Source organism: Hyaena hyaena, unplaced genomic scaffold, assembly GCF_003009895.1.
Source record: "Hyaena hyaena isolate Hyena2069 unplaced genomic scaffold, ASM300989v1 scaffold_30, whole genome shotgun sequence".
Classification (NCBI taxonomy): domain Eukaryota; kingdom Metazoa; phylum Chordata; class Mammalia; order Carnivora; family Hyaenidae; genus Hyaena; species Hyaena hyaena.
In genome coordinates, this window is record NW_024080662.1 from 3623901 (window position 1) to 3647510 (window position 23610).

Genomic DNA, 23610 nt, shown 5'->3' on the forward strand with positions numbered 1-23610 from the left:
CTGCACTCTGTAGTACTAACTCGGATTTAAACTAAAAAAAAAAAACTAAACTAAAAAAAAAAGTGGGTTCCCATCTCCCACCTCATACTGCCACAAACCAAAACAAAAATAAAACAAGAGTGAGGACAGCCTTCTCACTGGCAAATGAGGGGACGAGGGGACAGCCGTTAAGCAGTGGGCAGTGGTCACTTCCTCAGAGACCTCTGGCTCTGGTTTCTGGGAGCTGTACTGCGCTCTCGGTGGGGCCAGGAGAGACCCCGTGGGCAGCCAGGGTCAGGCTCTGGGCAGCGTCTGTCACCTCTGCTAGCTGTCCCAGGCTGCTGACCTCAGGCAGAGGCTGCAGAGGTCTGGGCTGGCTGCTGGCCAAGGTGGGGGACCCCTGCTCTGATGGGCTCCCAGGCACTTTAGATCCATCTGCTAAAGGAAAAGTCGAGTCTCACAGCTCTGATCACAAACAATCACAGAGGATCACAAATATTCTCCTTAGGATCCCTGCTCTGGATCCAACCCTCTAGAAGGTGCTGAGACCAGGGCAAGGACCAGACTCAGGGCGACGACTCCTGAAGGGCTTGCAGACTCAGACGGAAAGACAATCCCAGTAACCGGGCGGGACCAGCAGCGCTCGCTGCTGGGCTGTGGGCTGGGTTTCCCCTCTCGTGGTGCTGAGCGGCTCAGGTACCGGTCCTTGTCCCCACCCACCTCTGTTCCCCCTCACCGCCCCCCCCCACCTTCTTGGCCTCAAGGAACTAGTTGGGGGTTGAGGAGGGGAAGGCGGGGGAGGGGGGGTGCCGATTGGGCCACAGGGCGGGGCACACCCCTTGAGGTCACCAAGCCCTGGATAAAGGGGTGCAGAGCCAGCTAGGCTGACAGAGCCTTCCTTTGTTCGGCGGTCGCATCAGGAACCCAGAATGAAGCTAGTCTTTCTTGCCCTGCTGTTCCTTGGGGCCCTTGGTGAGTGCAGGGACCTGGGGGCGCGCCCCACCGGGTGGGCGCCCCGGTCGCCATACCCCGAGAGATGGGCGCCGGTGTCCCCGCGCCCCGCGGGGTGGGCGCCCCTCTGTCCCTGCGCCGTGCCGGATGGGCGCCCGTGTCCCCGCATCGCACGAGGTGGGCTCCTGTGTCCCTGCGCCCCGCCAGATGGGCGCTGGTGTCTCCAAGCCCCGCCGTGTGCTCGCCCCTCTGCCTCTGCGCCCTGTCAGGTGGGCGCGGTGTCCTTGCGCCCCGCGGGGTGGGAGCCCCGCTGTCCCTGCGCCTTGCCAGGTGTGCGCCGGTGTCCTCGAGCCCCTGGGGGTGAGCGCCCAGAGCCTGCAGCTTGGGAGGCTGCGGTGGAGGGGGTGGGGGGGAAGGGCCGGGTCCCTCCCACCTGCCTGGGGAGGAGCCAGAGCAGAGCTCCTCCCGGCAGATCCCGGAGTTTCTAGGGCTGCGCAAAACGTCCCAACGGGCCTTCTGGGAACCTGTCCCTTCGTGTCCCACCTGGACCTTTGGTATCCATAGGATTGTTGCAGGCTTTTACATGAAAGGAAAATGAGACCCAGAGAGCGTCCTGGCTGGCAGAGGCCGGCTGGGCCGAGAAGGGTAGCTTCATCCCGGCTCCTGCCCTTTGAGGTCAGAACAATGCGTGTCTGCACAGAAGCAATCCCAGGATGCCTCCTTTCAAGAAGTTTCCGTCCAGGCACATGGGGGCAGCATCTGAGTAGCTGACACAGTTCAGGTGCTGGGTTGGGGGTACAGGAGGGGGCAGCTCCAGACCTGTTTTGGGGAGCATGTGGTCCTGAGGGGGGACTGTGGATTCAGAGCCGGCTGGTGAGAGCTGTTGGTGGGGGGTGAGCTTGTAGTGCATTTGGTTGCCCCCCCCCCCGCCGTGTTTGGGGGGCGGGGACTGTGGATCTTGGTAAACCCCTCAGTTGTCCTTCTGTCTCCCAGTTCAGCCTTTGCCGAGGGAAGAAATGAGCCCCACACGTGGGTTCCCCATTCCTGCCGCTGTTCATGCTCTGCGCCACCTTGAAGCATGGTCTCCTCTTTGGCTCTCCCTCTTCACCCCCAGGTCCCATCCGTCACCAAGCTAATTTCTGACACCAGCTCCCTTTTCCCGTCGCTTTTCCATTCCCAGTGCTTTTCTGCTTGGTTCCTGGCCTTCAGTCCACCCCCTCCCCCATTCTCGGCAGAGCCCTTATCTCTACTCTCCATGAGAGAGCCCTATTCCCTCTGGAGTAAGACCTCCTCCGACCGGCTTGGAGGGCTTTCCATGCTCTGACCCCAAATCCTTCACTAGTCCCATCTCTACTGCAGCCCACTTCTAACTGAGCCAGCCCAAGCAGGCAGGCTAGCCTCGTGGCAGGGCAGGCGGGGGTTGTGTCTGAGTGCATAGCTTCAAATCCTAGCCCCAATACTTATTAGCTGTGGGGCCTTGGGCAAGCCACGTAACTAGCTAAAGACACCATTTTCTCACCTGGAAATGATATTAGCAGAACTCACAGTGTAGAGGGTTGGAAGGACCGATGGACAGAGAAGATGTGAAGTGCTGAGTAGAGAACCTGCCATAAAACGTGCTTGCAACGTTAGCTGCACACGGAGTCCGTTGTTCTCGCCTCCAGGAATGCCACCGCCGTCATTACTGGCTGAGGTCCTGGGGAGCTCACTTCTGGTCTGGCATTGGTCTCTTCCAGAGCATCCGTCATACTTAGCATCCTCTTTTTTGCCTTTTTTCTCTCCAGATGGGAGGTGAGGTCTTGTCCTGTGTGCTTACATGTTCCTCTGTATGACACACAGTGCCGTGTATACAGAAGGCATCTAGTAAATGCTACTGGGTCACAAGTGGCTGAATATGACCAGATTAATATTTACGGCAGGACAGTTCCCTGAGGGCATTGGGATAGATTCTACCCTTTGGGATTTCCTGGGATTATGGCCAGTGGAGAGCCACTGTGTCCCCCCCTGTCCAGGGAGCCTCAAATCCCTTGGTGGGTCTGACTGTGCAGGGGCTGGCTCATGAATAGGAGGTAGCAGAGGGCTGAAAGTTCCACCCTAATGCATATCCAAATAGGAAAGCGGCTTTTGCAATCAAGTGTGTGTGTGTGCATGTGTGTGTTTATTGAGGTATATTTTACATATCATAAGATTTACCTATTTCAAGTGTACACTTCAATGATTTTTAGGAATTTTACCGAGTAGCACAACCATCACTGTAAAATCGTTTTAGTACATTTCTACACCTGTAATAAGATTCTTCGTGTCCATTTCTAGTTACTCTTCATTCTCACCCCAGCGTCAGGCCAATTGCTAATTACTTTCTGTTTTATAAATTTGCCTTTGAAGACCTTTCACATACAAGTGGAGTCGTACAGCAGGTGGTGTCCTGTGTCTGGCTTCCTTCATTTAAGCATAAATGAGGCACATTCATATTGTAGTGCATATCTCTAGCTCTTTCCCTTTTACTGCCAAATAATACTCTATCACGTGGATGTACCACAATTTGCCTAGCCATTCGTTCACCAGTGGCTGGACTTTCAGGCTGTCTCCAGCTTGGGGCTTTTCTGAATAATGCTGCTGTAAATATTTACACAGGAGTCTTCCTGAGACATATATTTTTTCTTTTGGGTCTATATCTAGACATGGAATCGCTGGGTCAAAACGTTTAACATTTTCAGAAGCTGCCAACCTGTTTCCCAAAGTGGCTCCAACCACTTTCCATTCTTAGCAATGTATAAGGGGTCCCATGTCTTCATATCCTCACCAACATTTGTTATCCTCTGTTTTAGTTATTATAACTATGCCCAGTAGGTGTGAAATGTATATCTCATTGCGCTTTTAATTTGAGCCTCCCTAAAGACTAACAGTGTTGAACATCTTTTCATGTACTCGTCAGCCATTCATAGATCTTCTTTGGTGAAATGTCACATCTTCTGCCTATTTAAAATTTTTTAAAAAATGTTTATTTATTTTTGAGGGAGAGACAGAGTGTAAGTGGGGGAGGGGCAGAGAGAGAGGGAGACACAGAATCTGAAGCAGGCTCCAGGCTCTGAGCTGCCTGGACAGAGCCTGATGTGGGGCTCAGACTCACAAACCATGAGATCATGACCTGAGCTGAAGTCAGACAATTAACCTACTGAGCCACCCGGGCGCCCCTCATCTGCCTATTAAAAAAATGTTTATTTATTTATTTTGAGAGAGAGAGAGAGAGAGAGAGCAAGGCACAGGAGGGGCAGAGAGAGGAAGAGAGACAATCCCAAGCAGACTCCATGCTGCCAGCATAGAGCCCCACTAGGGGCTCAATTTCACAAACTGTGAGATTATGACCTGAGCTGACATCAAGAGTCAGATGCTCAACTGACTGAGCCCCCCAGGCACCCCTGTGTTTGTATTTTCTTAACTGTCTTTTTTTTAGGGGTTATCTATTTTATCCATTATATGTTTATTTTTATTTTTATTTATTTATTTATTTTTATTTTTTTTTACAAATAGTTTATTGTCAAATTAGTTTCCACATAACACTCAGTGCTCATCCCCACAAGTGCCCTCCTCCATGCCCATCCCCCCTCCCCCCCACGTCCATCAGTCCTCAGTTTTTGTCAGCATTCAAGAGTCTCTCATGGTTTGCCTCTCTCCCTTTCCCCCACCATTTCCGCCCTTCTTCTCCCCCTTGTTCCTCCGTCAAGTTCCTCCTAATCCTCCTATACGTGCAAACATATGATATTTGTCCTTCTCTGCCTGACTTATTTCGCTCAGCATAACACCCTCAAGGTCCATCCATGTTGCTACACATGGCCAGATTTCATTCTTTCTCATTGCCATGTAGTATTTATTTTTTTTTTTACAAATAGTTTATTGTCAAGTTGGTTTCCATATAACACCCAGTGCTCATCCCCACAAATGCCTTCCTCCATGCCCATCTCCCCCCTCCCTCCCCACACCCATCAGTCCTTAGTTTGCAGCATTCAAGAGTCTCTCATGGTTTGCCTCTCTCCCTCTCCCCCACCATTTCCCCCCATCTTCTCCCCCATGGTCCTCCGTTAAGTTCCTCCTAGTCCTCCTATACGTGCAAACATATGGTATCTGTCCTTCTCTGCCTGACTTATTTCACTCAGCATAACACCCTCAAGGTCCATCCATGTTGCTACACATGGCCAGATTTCATTCTTTCTTAACTGTCTTTTGAAATACAGAAGTTTTGAATTTTGATAGGCCACTTTCTCAAGTTTTTTCATTTATGGACTGTGCTTTTGGTGTCATAGCTAATTAAACTTTGCCTCTCCCAAGGTTGCAAAGTTTTCCCCTGTGTTTCCTTCTGAAAGTTGAATTGTTTTATCTCTTACACTAAATTCTATGATCCACTTTGAGTTCATTTCTGTGTATGATGTGAGGTAGGGCTCTAAATTAATCTTTTTTTGTGTGCAGATGTATGTTGTGCTAACATACTGTCCTTCTGCCAATGAATGGCCTTAGTGCCCTGGTCTAATATCAATGGAGTGTAAATATAAGGATTCTGTTCCATTGATCTATAAGTTCATCTTTATACTAATATCACACTGTTTAGAGAACTTTGGCTTTAAAGTATGTTTTAGGAAGTAAAATTTGTTGAGATTTATTCTTTTTCAAAATTGCTTGCCTATAAATATAAATTATATAGAATTATTTTGGCTATTTTACATCAACTTATTTATCTTACGTAAATTGTAGAATCTGCTCATCAATTCCTGCAAACCTCCCCCTCCTCCCAGCCTGCTGGGATTTTGATAGGGTTTGTGCTGATTCTCTACATCAATTTAAGGAGAATTACCATCTTAACAATATTGAATTTATTAAGCATGAACATGTTTCTCCATTTATTTAGATCTTTAATTTCTTCAGCAAAATTTTAATTTTCAGTGTAAATCTTGCATTGTTTTGTTAAATATTTCCCTACGTATTTAATTCTTTTTGATGCTCTTGAGAATAGAATTGTTTTCTTAGTTTTATATTTGGATCATCCGAGCCTTATATGCAAAAATACAATTGCTCTTTGCGTATTGATCTTGAATCCTGTGACCTTGTTATATTTGTGTATTAGTTCTGATAGCATTCTGTGCACGCCTCAGGATTTTCTACATAGAGGATCACATCGTCTGCAACTGAAGACAGTTTTACTGGTTCCTTTCTGGTCTCGATGACTTCCGTTGCATTTTCTTATTACTGTGGTTAGGATCTCCAGTATTATGATGAGTAGGAAAACTGAGGGTGGAGACTCGATCTTCTGGGGAAAGCATTCAGTCTTTCACCATTTTAATGTAATGGTGAAAAACTATAAGTTTTTCATAGATGCCATTTATCAGGCAACCATGCGGTGGTTAAGAGCTGTGAGCACATCTGGTCCAGCTTCCTTCCTAATTGCATCGATTCTACCAGCAAGGTAGGCTCGGTAGGAGAGTCAGACCCTCTGATACAGAGGCGAGTGGTGGTAACTCAGGCACACTCACCCATTTGGTACCCACTCAGTGTAGCTACTGACGAGGAGTCGGGTGTGGTTAAGTTGCCTTGGCATCAGCTGGAGGGGGGGATTCTTGTAGACACCACAGTCTAGAGAGACCCAGATTCTAGGCTGGATTTTGCCACTGCTGAGCAGTCAGTCTCTCAGCCTCCTCAAGAGCCAGTTTCCACACTAACAAAACGGGAGCAAGAATCCCTTTCGTGCCCACCTCCCGGCTCCAAGTGGGACAAGCAGGTAGTAGAGCTCCACAAACTGAGGCCAAAGAGCATCATCAGTTTTTAGAGGTAGGAGATGTGTTGGTGACAGGAAGGGGTATAATCCGGAGTCTCTGACTGGTCTCCTTGCATTTGCTGAGAATCACAACCCCTCCAGCCCGCAGAGAGTGCTCGCCAGACAACAAGACGCTTCTCCTCGAGGAGAGCGGCCTGACTTGGGGGCCGAATGGAGAGGAGACAGGAGGAGCAGAGAGACGGAGGAGCCTGGATAAGTCTGTCAGAAAGTGGGTGGTCTCTCCCACGGGCAGTGGTTGAGCCCTTGCTCCCTGGCTTCTTTCCCCCAGGACTGTGTCTGGGCGCCCGGAGGAAAGGTGTTCGGTGGTGCACCATATCGAAAGCAGAGGCAACGAAATGCTCCAAATTCCAACGGAATATGAAGAGGGTGGGTGGTCCCACTGTCTCCTGCACAAGGAAAACCTCTCGCCAAGAATGTATCCAGGCCATCAAGGTGAGGCAGCGCCGTGTATTGGTTGGGACCGAACTGAATGGAAGGGAATGGAATGGAATAAAATAAAAATGTATTTGCCCCTCCTTCCTCTGCTTTTCTTCCTGGGCACCTATAGGCTGGGAGTGCTCCTTCCACATAGGACACACGGGTATTTTGAAAGCCGATATTAACGTTTTAAAGTGGAGACACCACGTGTGGGGAAACTGTGGTTGCAACACGAATTTTTTTCCTTTTTTTTTTTTTTAAATGTTCATTTATTTATTTTGAGAGAGAAAGAGAGGGAGCATGAGCAGGGAAGGGGCAGAGAGAGAGGGGGAGAGAGAGAATCCCAAGCAGGCTCTGCGCTGTCCGTGCAAAGGCAGACGTGGGGTCCTATTCCAAGAATGAAGAGATAAGACCTGAGTCAAAATCAAGAGTCAGAGGTTAAACCAACCAAGCCACCCAGGTGCCCCTCAACGTGAATTTTTAATAACAGCTGTGCAAACATTCAGCATGACAGCATTCAGTCATACTGAATGAGTATGTAACACTGGCAAAAGACAGGGTTCCTCCGAAAGGTAAAACCTCTCGAAGATTGTTCCTGCCAAACCCTGAGCAAAATAAGTTCAGCTGATCCGTAGTTACCATATTGACTTGTCGGAGCTGCCGGCCAGGGTGCCAAGCTTTGGAAAGACATTTGTGCGACACATTTCCAGAGGTAGAGAAAAGGGAATCATGACTTCTGCATAATTTCAGATTCCTTTTGTTTTTTGAGATATAAGATCTATACCGAAATTTTACTCGTTCACTCAACATATATGTCCTTTGCGCCTGCTATGTGCATGTTGTACGTACTTGACTCTAGCACAGAGTGGGTAATTTGGGTAAAAGTTCCTAATAGGGGTGCCTGGCTGGCTGAGTCACTTAAGCGTCCCACTTGGGCTAAGGTCATGATCTTGCGGTTGGTAGGTTCGGGCCCGCGTCGGGCTCTTTGCTGCCAGCTCAGAGCCTGGAGCCTGCTTCAGATTCTGTGTCTCCCTCTCCCTCTGCTCTTCCCCCGCTCACTCTCTGTCTCTGTCTCTCTCTCAAAAATAAATAAACATTAAAAGTTTTTTTAAAAGTTCCTAATGGGGCGCCTGTGTGGCTCAGTCGGTTGGGCGGCCCACTTCGGCTCTGGTCATGATCTCGCAGTTCATGGGTTCGAGCCCCGTGCCGGGCCTTGTGCTGACAGCTAGCTCAGAGCCTGGAGCCTGCTTCAGATTCTGTGTCTCCCTCTCTCTCTGATCCTCCCCTACTCACGCTGTCTCTCTCTGTCTCTCAGAAATAAATAAAACATTAAAAAAATAAATTAAAAAGTTCCTAATAATATCGAGGGTTATCCCTTAAGAGAAAAAAAATGTAGTTTGAACAAGGTTTTAGGCTATTATTTTACAACTGTGGCCTGGGGAAAAACAGCGCCAGCATACCCTGCTGGTTTAAAATGCAGATTCTTAGACCGCATTGTAACCAATTCAACCGATTATCTGTGATAAGATTGCAAAATCTGCCTTTTTAATAAAAGCTCCATTTGAAACCAGTTTTGCGGGCCACACATCAAAACAAAGTTGAGACAGATGACATGGTTGGAAATAAAATGTGTATTATCAGAGAACCAGGGGACAGGTTAATTTACAGAAATATAGAGGAAAGAGAACTCTCGTAGCTTTTAAGCAAAGAACTGAATTGTGAAGGAAACGGGCAGATTTAAGAATATAAAAAAATTTAACTTATAGCCATTAAAAACGTTAAAAATTTTTTAATGTTTACTGAAAAAAAATTATTTTTGAGAGAGAGAGACAGAGTGTGAACATGTGAGGGGCAGAGATAGAGAGACACAGAATCGGAAGCAGGCTCCAGGCTCTAAGCTAGCCGTCAGCACAGAGTCTGACGCAGGGGCTTGAACTCAGAAGCCATGAGATCGTGACCTGAGCCGAAGCCGGACGCTTAACTGATTGAGTCACCCAGGCGCCCCAATAGCCATTAAAAACATTTAAACAGGGCTACCTGGGTGGTTCAGTGGGTTAAGCATCTGACTTTTGATTTCAGCTCAGGCCCTGATCTCACCACTCATGAGTTCGAGCCCCAGGTCGGGCCCTGCGCTAACAACAAAATAAGTAAATAAACATTAAAAAATTAAACAAAAATTAAACAGAAAGTTTAGAAAATACCACAATGACTATGCACCAGCTCTGACAAGTGATTGTTATGTACTGTATACTCTATAAAGAACTAATTCAATTTGGTTAAGTAATGTAGGGTTATAAATGAAAAACGATATGAACAGAGTATCACTAAGAGGAAGTTTATAATTATTAAAAATATAAAATTTAGTAACCGGGGGAATGCAAGTGTAAGCAATCTGTTAGAACTTGCATTTTCTTTTTTTTAAGTTTATTTATTTATTTTGAGAGAGACAGAGACAACTTAAGCAGGGACGGGGCAGATAGAGAGAGAGAATCCCAAGCAGGCTCCACGCTGCCAGTGCAGTGCCCAACGTGGGGCTCAAACTCACAAACTGTGAAATCATGACCTGAGAAAAAACTGAGTCAGTCACTTAATGGACTCAGCCACCCAGACGCCCCAGCACTTACATTTTCCAAAGTAATGGCAATAAAACAAAAGCCTGCCTTGCTGGTGATTTTATAGTGAAACTATCTTCGTGGCTGGTGGCCTTCCAAATTGGCATTGCGAATCTTCTGGAAAGCAGAGTAGCAAGAGCAGCCAGGGCCACCAAGATAAACATGCTATTGTCTGAGTGATTCTACCCTCAGATGCCTATCTCGAGGCAATAGGGCATCAGAAGGAAAAATTCTATGAGGGCAAAGCTATCGATGCAAGCATAAATTTCATAGCAAAAAGCAAGTGCTGAGCATCTGAGGAGTTATTTGGCAAATTGTAGAACCACAACATTATGATAAAATATTATGAAGTCACTAAAATCAATAGAAGCCCTGCGGAAGTATGAAAATACATGCCATTTTAGAGGAATGAAGCAGTCCACAACACATTATCTGTACCAGATGGCAAATATAAGAAATATGGAAGTATATGAGAGGTGACATGCTAAGGAGAACATGGTTTATTATGATAATTTTAAGGTAGCAGAAGAGTTATATTTTCTATTCAGTAAAAAAGAACTCAAAAGAAATCAGTATAGGGTTTTCTAGGGAAAGCATCTAGAATAAACAACTTCATTTATTATTACTTGTATTAATTTATTTGATAAAGAGAGAGAGAGAAAGTGAGCAGGGGAGAGGGGTGAAGAGGAAGGAGAGAGAGAGGTGGGGGGAGTGAGAGAGAGAGAGAGAGAGAGAGGGAGAGAGAGAAACAGAGAATCCCAAGCAGGCTCCACACTCAGGATCCGCTTGAAGCCTGACATAGGGCTCGATCCCATGACCCTTGTCATGACCTAAGCCGAAGTCAAGAGTTGGATGTTCAACTGACTGGGGCACCCCGGTGCCCCGAGAATAAACAACTGTAAATGTAAATGACTGTGAAGAGCAGGAGCAATGAGGTGATACAGGCAGGGAGGCTCATGAGAAAGAGACAATATGCCAACCTTGGTAGTTAAAGCTATTGGGCTGATGCCATTGCCTTCAAAAAAGGGAACTTTGGCTCATCCAACCAAGCGAACATGAGTGAATATGACCCAAAGGTGACCGTTCTAAAGATCCTTCCAGCCTTTTGAAGATCCTTCTAGATCTTTCTGACCTCCTGAAACCCAATTGCCTGGGTTAGGGCGGGCTCTCTCCTGCAGCTGGTCTGGCCTCTTTGCTTTCAGGCAAACAAGGCAGATGCTGTGACCCTTGACAGTGGTCTGGTGTTCGAGGCTGGCCTGGACCCCAATAAACTGCGCCCCATAGCGGTTGAGGTCTATGGGACCCAAGCGGGTGAGTTCTCCCTGGAGACCCAGAAGCTGGGGTGGCCCTGGCCTTGGCCCTGGGCTCTGTGCAGCCAGAATGGATGAGATCTAGAGGTGGGGTCTCAGACACCATTTGGCTTGCCGGGAACAGAGTCCCTGGGCTCCCTTGGCCTGATGCTGACCCAGTGCGGGAGGACACTCGTGTGCTCCCTGGGGAAATAGAGCAGGTCTGAGGAAAAGGCAGCCTATCGCTCCCCTTTCCACCAGGGCAAGGTCAAGTTGGGCTGTTTCTCTCCCTCTGGTTTGGGATAAGAGCTTTCAATTCTCTCTGTCCCTTTGCAGAGCCCCAAAGCCACTATTATGCTGTGGCCATCGCAAAGAAGGGAACCAACTTCCAGCTGAACCAACTTCAAGGCGTGAAGTCCTGCCACACAGGCCTTGGCAGGTCCGCCGGATGGAACATCCCTATGGGGATACTTCGCCCATTCTTAAGCTGGACAGGGCCACCCGAGCCCCTTGAGAAAGGTAAGATGGTGGGAGGATTATGGCCGATCTCTGGGCGGGGTTGCACACGCAGGCCACTTTGCAAACATGTGTGATGAACCCCAGCGTGCCCACCGCACCAGTGGCCCTTGGGAGGCAGCAGCTGAGTCTGTTGTCGGCCAGGGTGCGTCTCTGGGCTCCCAGCCTCACACACAAGGCTGTCCCGCAGGGGTGAGGCTGTCCCACAGAGGTGGAGGATGGGCTCTGTCTCCCTCTCTCTCTCTGCCCCTCCCCAGTTTGTGGTCTCATCCCTGGGAGGTGCGATGAGCTGTGGCCAGACTGGCTCACACTCTGTGGTCTATTTCTCTGCGTTCAACAGCGGTGGCCAGTTTCTTCTCTGCCAGTTGTGTGCCCTGCGCGGATGGAAAAGAGTACCCCAACCTGTGTGGCCTGTGTGCGGGGACGGGGGAAAATAAATGTGCCTGCTCCTCCCGGGAGCCATACTTCGGCTACGCTGGTGCCTTCAGGTGAGTGAGAAGGCCGTCTTCTCCCCAGTTGCCTGAGCACCATGTGTCCTCAGGCCAGGGCACCTTTCCTCTGGTCCCAAACGCAGCCCAGCCTGCTGACAGGGGCCACAGAGCAAGTCCTGTCTCCTCCTGGTGGGCAGATGGACATACCAGGTCCAAAGAGGGCACCGGCTTTGCCCAGTGCATGTGCCCCTCCAGCCCCGCCCCCGGGTCCCCCCACGTGCCCCTCACTTCTGCTCCAGCCTGTGAGCCATCACCCTGACAGTGGTCATTCCCTGTCCCCGTAGAGACCTGACTCTGGCTTTGTTTGGGCTGGGACATCCTGGGCTCCCTTGCCCTCTCCCTACCCACAGAGGGACTGACGGGGTCTTGTCGGGAGCCGACCAGTCCCTCGCTGCCGGAAGGACAGCTGGAGTGTCCGGGCTGATGGGGTCTGCCCTGCGCAGGCATCTCCTCCAGCCGGGAGACAGTGAGCTCTGCCCGACTGCCCCCTGCACCCCCGGCACCACCACTCCCATCCCCCCCACCCCCGTGCTGAGGCTGACCTACCTCTCTCCCCACATCTGCCTCCTGAGCTCAGGCCTTTTGGCAGACGCTTGGCCGCCAGCCAGCGCACATTTGCCCACTCGGTCCTGGGAGAAAGAACCACCTGCTCAAGGATATAGAGGCTTCAGACCCTTTTATATAGAAAGACCCGCTTTGCCCTTCAGCCCCTAAGGCGGGAGGCGGGGGGCGCTGGCCAGCCCCTGGGCCATCCTCCCTCACAGTCTACCCGGGGGTGCTGCCCGCCACCCTCCCAGATGGGTGGCTTCAAAGCCTCAGAGGAGGTGGGTCCCAGCGCCCCGCTCCCCCAGGAGGCATGAAGAAGAGGCTGAGGACAGCTGCTGACCGTGCTGACCCTTCTGGGGCTTTCTCATCTCACAGGTGTCTGCAAGAAGGGGCTGGAGATGTGGCGTTTGTCAGGCACAGTACAGTGTTTGGTAAGAGGCGGGAGAAGAGATGTGGGTACTGCCCCCTTTTATTTTATTTTCCCGTAATTCTGAGTGTTGAGCTAACTGGACTCCCCTCTTCTTGGCACGTGATTATCAAGCTTCCCTACGGGCCATGCCTCTTATTTGATGTTATTTCCTATTTTACTTTTATTTTATTTAACAAATTTTTAGTGTTTGTTTACTTTTGAAAGAGAGAGAGAGAGAGAGATAAAGCACAAGTGGAGGAGGGCAGAAAGAGAGGGAGACAGAATCTGAAGCAGGCTCCAGGCTCTGAGCTGTCAGCACAGAGCCCGACACAGGGCTCAAACTCCCAAACCGTGAGATCACGACCTGAGCTGAATGTGGACGCCAAGCCGACTGAGCCACCCAGGAGCCCCTATTTTATTATTCTTTTTTTATTAAAAATTTTTTTAGAGTTTATTTAATTTTGAGAGAGAGAGAAAGAGAGAGACAGAGCATGAGTGGGTGAGGGGCAGAGAGAGAGAGAGAAAGAGAGAGACCGAGGGAGACACAGAATCTGAAACAGGCTCCAGGCCCCGAACTGTCAACACAGAGCCCAATGCAGGACTTGAACTCACAAACCATGAGATCATGACCTGAGCCAAAGTTGGATGCTTAACCAACTGAGCTACCCAGGCGCCCCTTGTTTCCCATTTTAAAGCATGAATTTTCTCTAAATCCCTTAATGCCCACCACCTCTCTTTTCCTCAGAGATACCCCCGCCTTGGTACTTGACATGGGCTTTTGGGTTCTAAGCCCACAGAAGTTTGAGCATTAGAGACCTTGCTGCTGCCAAGATTGTCCGCTCAGCAGTTTGTTTTGGAGATTTATCTGTGTTGTGCGTATGTCTCATTCAGTGGTCCCAACGGCTGAGGAATGCTCCTCGGAACTGGTCCATCAGCTTTTACTTATCTATCACCTTAGATCATCTTGTCCTTCCCTCTACCACAAACAGCTCCATGACCCAGCTCTCCTCTGTGTCCTCTGACTGTCCTGCAGGAGAAGATTCCTGAAACACCACACACTGACGCACATTTCTGGGCATGCACAGGCTGAACACATTCTTACCAGGACCACCAGAGACAGACCCACCCCACTGACCCGGGACCTCCAGAAATAGGCTTACATTGACCATCTCAATATGTTTACTAGTCATTTCATAACCTTGATTATTTTTCTATTGACTTTAATGCCTGTTTCTTCATGATTTTGATTAAAGGAGAGGCATTCTTTCCTTTTTAAGTTTATTTATTTATTTTGAAAGAGGGCAAGAGTGAGTGGGGGAGGGGCAGAGAGAGAGAGACAGGGAGAGAATCCCAAGCAGGCTCTGTGATGTTGGTGCAGAGCTCAACGTGAGGGTCAGACCCACAGACCGTGAGATCATGACCTAAGCTGAGATCAAGAGTTGGACACTTAAATGACCAAGCCACCCAGGAGCCCTGGTGTTCTTCCTATTTAGATATCAAGGCATTGTTGATTCTAGACTTTAGGAAGATCTTTTCTTGGTTAAAAAATGTTTTGGTCAATAGCACCTTTTGTGGAACAGAAGTCCTTGATATTGATAGGCTTAAATCCATCAGTTTTATCTTGTTGGTTTGTGCTTATGGGGTCTTTTAAAGATGCCCTCTTAGGGGCATCCAGCTGGCTCAGTTAAGCATCTGACTCTTGATCTTGGCTCAAGTCACGATTTCTCAGTTTGTTTGCTGGAGCCCCGTGTCGGGCTCTGCACTGACAGCCATGCTTGGGATTCCCTAACCCTCCACCCCACTCACTCATGCACACATACTCTCTTTCTTTCTCAAAATAAATGAACTTAAAAAAAAATTCCACCCTATATATGGAGCCACTTCAAGTTTACACATAGCTATGGATCTGTTTCTGAGCTATTTTGTTTCTCTGGTGTATTTGTATTTTTCTGTTTTTCTTACCCAAGCCTGCACCCTTAATATCTGGGTATCCCATGGGGAGCAGAGGTGGGATTGGTGGAGACATTTCTCACCCTACACTTTGCTGTTCATTTTCAGATTTTTTAAAACTAAAAGTGTAGAGTTATTTTGCTGGATTTCTAAAAACGTCACATTTTAAATTTAATTAGAATTGTTTTGAGTTTAAATTGGTCCATGGGGAACTATATTCCTATGTTAAATTCTCCAATGCCTGATCGTGATAAATCTTCCTCCTTTGATCATACCTCTTTTTACGTCCTTTAATAGAACTTACAAAATTTCTCTTTGTTTGTCTTTTGCATTTCTTTGTGTGCGGTTGGCTACTAGCCTTAATGGTTTGGGTTGCTATTATAGCCTCTGATATTCTATATTAGCTTCTGCTTGGTTGTTGCTAATGAGAATAATACTTGATTTTGGAAGTGCTACCTTGCTGGATACCATTATTGGTTTTATTCCTTCTTCCTTGGTTTTGTTGGCTTTTCTATGTAGATGACCACATCATCTTTACTTTTTAATTTTAGCTTTTGAGGGGTGGGAGAAGAGCACAGGGAGAGGGAGAGAGAATCCCAAGCAGGCTCCACACCCAGCACGGAGCTCGGTCTCACAACTGTTGAGATCATGACCTGAGCAGAAATCAAGAGTCAGACGCTCAATGGACTGAGCCATCCAGGCACCCCCATGGATCACATCATCTTTAAATAAACTTTGTCTTCTTCCTTCCGGTGGTTACATCTCCTTTCTTTTGTCAGTTGTGTATACCAGGCCATCCGGCACTGTGTTGGCAATATGACAGCTGACATTTTTGCTTTGTTCCTGATTTTGAAGCGAATGCTTACATTTTCTTCTGTCGGTATGCTTTTTCTGTAGCTATTTTGATAAATGGTATTTGTCAAGTTCAAGAATGTTACCAAATTCTCCATATTACTAGTTTCCTGAAACAAACAAAAAAACCCAACCACAACTAGATGTTGAACATACACATGCTTTTTCTGCATCTGTTAAGATTATCTCATGGTGCTTATTAATAATAATATGGAATATTTTGGCTTTTTTAGACGGTTGACCATTCTTTTGTTAATGGAATAAACTGATAAGCCTTAATCCTGATCTATCAGTTTTCAAAATACTCTGCTGAGGTATTCTTCCTGTAATTCTTCTCTCTTGTATTGCTCTCTCTGATTTTGAGATCAAAGTTGTACTAATCTCATAAAATGACTTGGGCAGGTTCCTGTCACTTTACATATGGTCACTATACATGCTTCTATCTGAGATACATTAACACTTCCACATTGGGCTGACCTCACTCATAAAAAACAGACTTTTCCCTTCTTTTGATAACGCCTCATGTTGGGAAGTGATTCAACTGTACATCCTGCCTTAAAAATGTTTGTAATTGTTTATTCTTTCTAGAGAGGTGGGTAAGGCAGTGCCCCCTGGCTGGTGCACTGGGATTGCCTCTGCCCTGAGACCCTTTCCTAGGAGGGGTTGCCATAGAAACAGATGGGGTCTGGTTCAGCCTCCTTGGCTGACCGGGCAGCAGGTGCAACAATCCCAGAGCAGCCTCTATGATCCAGAGAACACTGGGCCCCCAAGGCTTTCTGGCTACTATCTTTACTTTTTTGAGAGTCCTGGAGCAATCCACTACCCTTCTGGCCCCCTACCCCAGTTTTGTATGATGTCTCCTCTAGCTCACGATGTGGGGGAAGGGGAACTACAGCTCGCGGTTAATGCCTACAGTGGGCTCATCTGGGTTCCCCTCCGCCTCCACCTTTCGCCCAGAGACCCTGCCAAACAAGGCCGACCAAGACAAGTACGAGCTGCTCTGCCTAGACAACACTCGGAAGCCGGTGGATGCATTCAAGGATTGTCACCTGGCCCGGATCCCTTCTCACGCTGTTGTGGCCCGAAGTGTAAATGGCAAGGAGGACTTGATCTGGAAGCTTCTCCAAAAGGCGCAGGTGTCTACCTCCCCCAGCCCCCTGAGGCCCTGCCCACTGGCTTGGATTTGCTGTGGGGAGGTTCCTTCCTTCCAGAATTTCCTGTTGCTCTAGAAGTCCCTAGACTTCTCTCTTTTGTGCAGCCTCTCTGCACAAAAGTTAACAAATTCGGTGTGCCCTGGACAGCAGAGCCAGTAAAGGTCTCTCCGGGTTACTGATGAGCGCCGTCTCAGCGGCTGGAGCAGCAGCAGGGGGCAGGATGAGGCAATATTCTCAGGACCCGGCGGTGCCTGGACCCTGGCAACTTTTGAAGCCACGGCTGACCGAGCCACGGGGCCAGTCCCTGCACACGAGGAAGGGAACCAAGGTCCCCACCGTCAGCATCAGCCCCACGCTCCAGATACTGTGTTTCAACATTGTGCTTTTCTTCCCTCTCCATGTCCCTCTGACACTGTACTTCCATTTCCCCTTAATTAGGAAAAATTTGGAAAAGAAAAGTCATCTGCGTTCCAGCTCTTTGGTTCCCCTGAAGGGATGAAGGATCTGCTGTTCAAAGACTCGGCCATTGGGTTTTTGAGGGTCCCCTCGAAGGTCGATGCTGGCCTGTACCTTGGCTTCAACTACCTCACTGCCATCCAGGGCCTGAGGGAAAGTGAGTAAGGCCCGGCAGGCCCTGGGGTCAGGCTGGTGGGGGCGCTAAGCCCAGGGTGAGGCCTTCCAGAAAGGACTCTCCCCTCCGGCAGTGCAGCCCTGCTCTGAAGTGGCCTCCTTTCCATTTGAGGCAGATGCCAGTGTACTGTCAACCAAGCCAGGGCATTTTAACATGCCGGGAGTCTCCAAACTAATGTGACAGACACCCAGTTAATGCCGCTATATGTCCCTGGCTCCGCGGCCAGGACAGAAACATCAAATTGCCTCCTTATGAAGTAAGAAATATGCACATGAACCAAGAGAATGGGGGCCCCTCCTGGGATGAATCTGGAGACCTGGTGAACGAAGCTCTGGGCTGGGGCCCTGGACTTGACCGGGAGACCACAGGAGGCCGGCTCAGCCATGGCTCCTCCTCTCCCGGGGGTACTGAGGTGGAGTCAGCCGGAATCAGGACTCAGTTAATGGTGGTGATGGACTTAGGGGAGGTCAGGGCTGTGCTCAACGTCCCCTAGGCCATCTCTTGGGCGGCCACTGTCCATGTCCTCGAGATTTTATCCCGTGGGCAAGTCACTGCCACCAGGGCTTGAAGGGTGGGTTAGAAGCCAGAGAAGTCTCCAAAGGAACGGAAGTAGGAGGCCCGGGGTGACGGCGCCTGGAGAAGGGGTTGGGCTGCTCAGAGTGGAGGGGGAGAGCGGCAGGTGCCCCGCACTGGGCTTCAGGGCAGTGGGCGGCGCCTGGGTGTCCCCACCAGGCTCTGGCCCCACGACCTGTGTCCCTGTGCGCAGAGGCTTCGGAAGTGGAGGAGCGGCGCCAGCGCGTTGCTTGGTGCGCGGTGGGCAAAGAGGAGGAGAGCAAGTGCCAGCAGTGGAGTGTCGCGAGCCACGGGAACGTGACGTGCGAATCGGCACCCACGAGCGAGGACTGCATCGCCCTGATCCTGGTAGGTGGGCGGGCTCCGCAGGGGGGTGTGGTGGTGGTGGTGGTGATCGCGACCCGGGGACACCAAGCAGGCTGCGCACGGGCGTTCTGAATGTTTGTGGTGGGCTCTGGTTTTGCAGAAAGGAGAAGCTGACGCCCTGAGCCTGGATGGAGGCCTGATCTATGTCGCTGGCAAGTGTGGTTTGGTGCCTGTCCTGGCGGAGAACCAAAGTAAGTCGGTGTTGCGGGGAGGGTGTCCTCTCTGGTTTATTCCGTCTGGCCCATGGGAGTAGTAACTCCACTTGGCGGGCCCAGGTGGAGATGCTGAGATGGACGGATGCATTCAAACAGGGGAGTCAGGGGGAGAGAATAGATGAAAGAGACTTTCACCCACCTGGCCTGCTGTGAGAGGTGACAAAGCACAGATCGGTTTCCTCTGCTTCATTTAAAACAGGATTTTAGTCAAATATAATATACATACAGAAAAGGGCCCATAAGTGCAACTCAGTGACATGTCACAAACTGGTACGTCTCCATGCACCAGTGGCCAGATCAAGACACAGCAAGTTCCAGATGGCCCCGGGAACCCTCTTGCCACCAGCCCCCATACTCCAGCGAGGGTAGTAACCCCTGACTTCAAACCGCAGAGATCAATTCTGCCTGTTTTTAAATTTTTTAAAAAACTTTTATTCATTTTTTGAGAGGGAGATGGAGACAGAGTGCAACTGGGGGAGGGGCAGAGAGAGGGAGACAAAGAATCCGAAGCAGCCTCCAGGCTCTGAGCTGTCAGCACAGAGCCCGTCGCGGGGCTCGAACTCACCAACGGCGGGATCGTGACCTGAGCCAAAGTCAGACGCTTAACCGACTGAGCCCCCCCCCGCCCAGGTGCCCCAATTCTGCCTGTTTTTAAACCTTATACACAAGGCATGTGCTTTGTACGTCTCTTGCTCAGTGTTATGGCCGTGCGATTCATCCAAAGAATATTGAATCTCGTTGCTGTATGGTGTGTGTGTATTCTGTGGTGTGACTCTATTAGTTATCTGTCCATTCTCCCGGGGAGAGGCATCTGGGTCATTTCCAGTTGGTGGCTGTTGTGCATGTGCTCCCGTGAGCATCCGTGTCTGTGTCTTTTGGTGAATTCACACATATATGCCTTTCTGCTGCATGGGATTCCTGGACGGTCTCTTTGGATTGGATCCTGCATCACTGAGATTTAAGCGTTTGTGGCTTCTTAATAAAGCTGAGTGTTTAATGACATTTTGCTTGTTTTTGTTCCTTTCAGAATCACAGGAACCTAATAACGGACGTTGTGAGGACAGACGAAGGGAAGGTGAGTTGGAATCTGCTAATTTCAGGGTCATGGGTAAGTTCTCATTGCCGGAGGAGGAGGTGGAAGGCACTTAAAAAAAAAAAACAAAAAAAACCAACCTCACAGAGATACAGCCATAGAAGCCATGAGTTCTTTTGAAGAGGAAATAATTCGTAGATGAGTAAGTGTAATTAATGTTCTACTGCCCTTCACACTTGGCAGAGAACTTTCAGAATTCTTCATCGCGTTCTGGCCCTGTGGAAGGAGGATGTTACATCCCTGTCCCTTAGGGATGAGGAACCAGAGGCCGGGGGAGACTCCCGAAGTACCCCGGGAGTACTCAGAGCCTGGAGCCTGTTTCTGATTCTGTGTCTCCCTCTCTCTCTGCCCCTCCTCACCTCAAAAATAAGCATTAAAGATCAGCTTTTCTTATCTCAATTCATAGTCTAGATTGTTCTTACCTCCCCATAGAACAGCAGCTGAAGCTTCTGCCAATAGCCAGATATCTGAGGGCGTTGTTGCCTGGTGATGCCTCGTGACTTGCTTTGGCTTGAGTTGCAGACGGGTGCCCTAAAGTCCAATGCCAGGCCCCCTGGAGGTTAAGGCCTGCTCTTCTGTTGTTCAAGGTTACCTTGCTGTGGCAGTTGTCAGGAAATCGGATGCCGATATCACCTGGAATTCTCTGAGAGGCAGGAAGTCTTGCCACACCGGCCTGGGCAGGACTGCCGGCTGGAACATCCCCATGGGCCTGCTCTTCAACCGGACGGGCTCCTGCAAATTTGGTAAGGCCGGGGGGCGTCGTGGGCGGTAGACACTTCTAGCTGAGGAACCTCAGGGAATGGCGGGGGCGGGGATGTGCAGGCTGACTGTGGCGCATGGGCTGCCTTCGGGGTAGAAGCGTTCTCTGTGTGGCTCCCTCCTACAACACTGAGTGGGTCTCTACCCAGCACTTCCCGCGCCCCAGCCACCCCAGCCCAAGATAAAACCACTGGAGTATCAGTCTGTTTCTCTGCACCCTCGGAGTAGAGGCAGGTTTTGAGAAGTAGAGCTGTTATTGTTATTATTTTTAATCTCTTGGAGCTCCAGATCCAAATTTCGCATAGGCTCTGGCTTCCTAACTTGGGGAAAGGCCCCCGCCTGCCTCATGACTTCTTGCCCCACGTTGCAAGGAAACCACATAAGGCCTCAAGGGTTCTGGCTCACCTGCTTCTGGGGCCTTCTCTCCCCACCACACGCAGGCTCACACCCCATGCCCTACCTGTGGCGGGCCTGGTTAGATGGGCGTATGTGGCACGTTCCCGCCGGGGCGCACCTCTCGTGCGGGGCCCTCCTGCATTTGGAATGGATTTGGATCCCGGCTCGGGCGGGCTTCCATGCGGCTCTGGTCCGCACCCCTAGCACTCGCTGTCGTTGCTCTGTCCAACCCCCGTGGCCGCCTCAGGGCCCATGGAGGTCTAGTTCCCGCTTCTGCTTCCCACGTGGAGAATGAGGAGGGGAAGAGAGGAAGAGGCCAAAGGCCGGTGCCAACTGTCTTTTAAGGGTGTTCCCCAGGTGCTGGCACCCAGCACTCCTGCGTGAGTCTCACTGGCGCCTTCCTAGCCACACGGCTCAACGAGGCACGGGGCGGCTGGGAAGGCTGGTCTTTACTCTTAGGGACCAGGAGCCTGGGGCCGCAGGGTTTTTATTTCTGAGGAAAGGGAACATCAGATCCTATGGGGCACCGCCAGGTTCACCAGCTGAGTCCCCAGCTCAAGGCTGTAATGACGGGGCCCTCTCTCTAGTGGTGACAGACCCTCTTTGCCGGCCGCAGTCAGGTTTGCCATCGGTCCTGCAGTGAGAAGCTACTCTGATTCCCGGCGGGCCCTCGGTGGGTGGTGGCATGGTGGCATGCTGCCTTTGGCGACAGGGAGCGAGCTCTGTCTGCCCTGGGCAATGTGATGAGCCCAGACCCACTTGCGTCGCATGCTGGGTAAAGGTCTTTTATCTCAACTCCGGTAGGAAGAGCTGACTTCCATGTTCCTTCTCCGCAGATGAATTCTTCAGTCAGAGCTGTGCCCCTGGGGCCGAACTGAGCTCCAGTCTCTGTGCGCTGTGTGTTGGCGACGAAAAGGGTGAGAACAAGTGTGTGGCCAACAGCACTGAGAGATACTTTGGCTACAATGGGGCTTTCAGGTGAGTGCGGTGGCCGAGCTTCGCCAGGACCGGGACTCGCCCTCGGTCCCTCCCCCCCTGGCATCTTGGCAGTGATTTCTAAGGGGCCAGCTGAGGCCTGTCCCAGCAGAGCCAGCGGGCAGCCTGGAGGTCCGCTAATGGGCTGCTCCTCCCTCCCACAAGCCCCTGCAGACAGTGGAGGCTGGCAGGGGGCTGTCTGGCCTCAGCTCTGCTGGGCCCCTCCCTGTGGTCTGGGGCCAGCGTCGGCCTCATCCTTCGAATCAAATGGGGGAGAGTAAGTGGTCTCTTAAGTCCCTTCTACAATTCAGTTTGATGGGGAAGCCTTCTCTTCCCTGTAGCCACCACCCTCTCCCCTGCTCCCGGCTGTCATCACGTCTCACATTTCACTTTCCTCTTTGATTGCCGCCTTAGAAATGGCAAAGACAAAGCAGTATTGCAGTGTTACTCCCCACTAGGAAAGTGAAAGATAAACCAAAGCATAGGTTTTTCAGTATTCACCAGTGATAACCACTTAGTGAGTCACAGCAACTATCCACAACTCGAAATTATAATCCCATTCCTGTGGATGCTGGCCGTCACTTTTTGGGCAGGGGGTGGGTAGGTGGCTGGGAGAATCCTCCTCAATCACCAAGAATATATTTCACCTCCAGATGGCGCCATGGATCTGACAATGGCAGTGGCCAGACTTGGGACTTGGAGCCTAACATTTTTTTTATAGTTTATTTATTTATCTTGAGAGACGTGGAGAAAGGGCGAGTGGGGAAGGGCCAGAGAGAGAGAGAGAGAGAGACAGAGAATCCCAAGCAGAGCAGAATCCCAAGCTGAACCTACCCAATATGGGGCTCTAACTCACGAAACCGCGAGATCATGACCTGAGGCGAAAAACCAGGAGTTGGCCACTTCACCGACCGAGCCACCCAGGTGCCTCTGAGCTTTTTAATACATAAATTCAGTAAGCCTTTTCTCCAGTGACGGGATGCTATAGCAGTAGCTTTTACTGTAGTCTCAGTGGCTCATACAAATATTTTGTGAACGTACCAGAATATCTTTAAGGGGTTGCAAATGGAAGACTTGTGATGTGATTGCGCTCAGAAACATTGAGTAGACACATCTCTGATCCAAACCCAAAGGAATCATGGGTTTTCTCTTTTAAACCTGTGGGAAGGTATTATTTCACTGGAAACTCCTACACCTTGGTATTCCTGTTTATACTGGAAGGAAACGCTTTGTCTTTTGTTCACATTGAGAACTGGGACCCTAAGTCTTGTTACCACTGTATTTCTAACTAACATCCTTATAGTGCCAGTTCTTAATTTTCAATCATCAGCTACTTTCTGCAGACTTTCTATTCTGGAAGAAGAGGTTCTAGACTCTCCTGTGCCTGTTCCACTTACAACCACCCTGCTTGTAGCCTCCAAAAAATTTATGTCATGTTCAGTGCTGATGTGACTATGAATATGTAAATATCATTCTCCTATTACATGTGTGGTATAATAAGGTTGTACTTCCTTTATTGCACAAAGTTTTTGTTTACTCTAGAGTTAACTGGTATCTTATTTTTTATTTGCTTAATTTTCTGTGCTTAAAAAAAAAATCACTAATTCATCTC

General features: G+C 49.7%; 1 protein-coding gene across 1 annotated transcript in view; it reads left to right on the forward strand.

The window, feature by feature from the left end:
* The first annotated feature begins 887 nt into the window (after nt 1-887).
* LTF (lactotransferrin) overlaps nt 888-23610 on the forward strand; it is a 31850-nt gene continuing 9127 nt past the window's right edge. Inside the window, exons 1-13 of the mRNA XM_039228234.1 lie at nt 888-951; nt 7023-7186; nt 10986-11094; nt 11409-11591; nt 11929-12076; nt 13001-13056; nt 16794-16972; nt 17429-17603; nt 18388-18542; nt 18661-18751; nt 19803-19850; nt 20456-20611; nt 21860-22001. Coding sequence (XP_039084165.1) covers nt 909-951; nt 7023-7186; nt 10986-11094; nt 11409-11591; nt 11929-12076; nt 13001-13056; nt 16794-16972; nt 17429-17603; nt 18388-18542; nt 18661-18751; nt 19803-19850; nt 20456-20611; nt 21860-22001 — 1649 coding nt within the window. The 5' untranslated portion in view covers nt 888-908. The remainder of the gene's footprint in view (nt 952-7022; nt 7187-10985; nt 11095-11408; nt 11592-11928; nt 12077-13000; nt 13057-16793; nt 16973-17428; nt 17604-18387; nt 18543-18660; nt 18752-19802; nt 19851-20455; nt 20612-21859; nt 22002-23610) is intronic.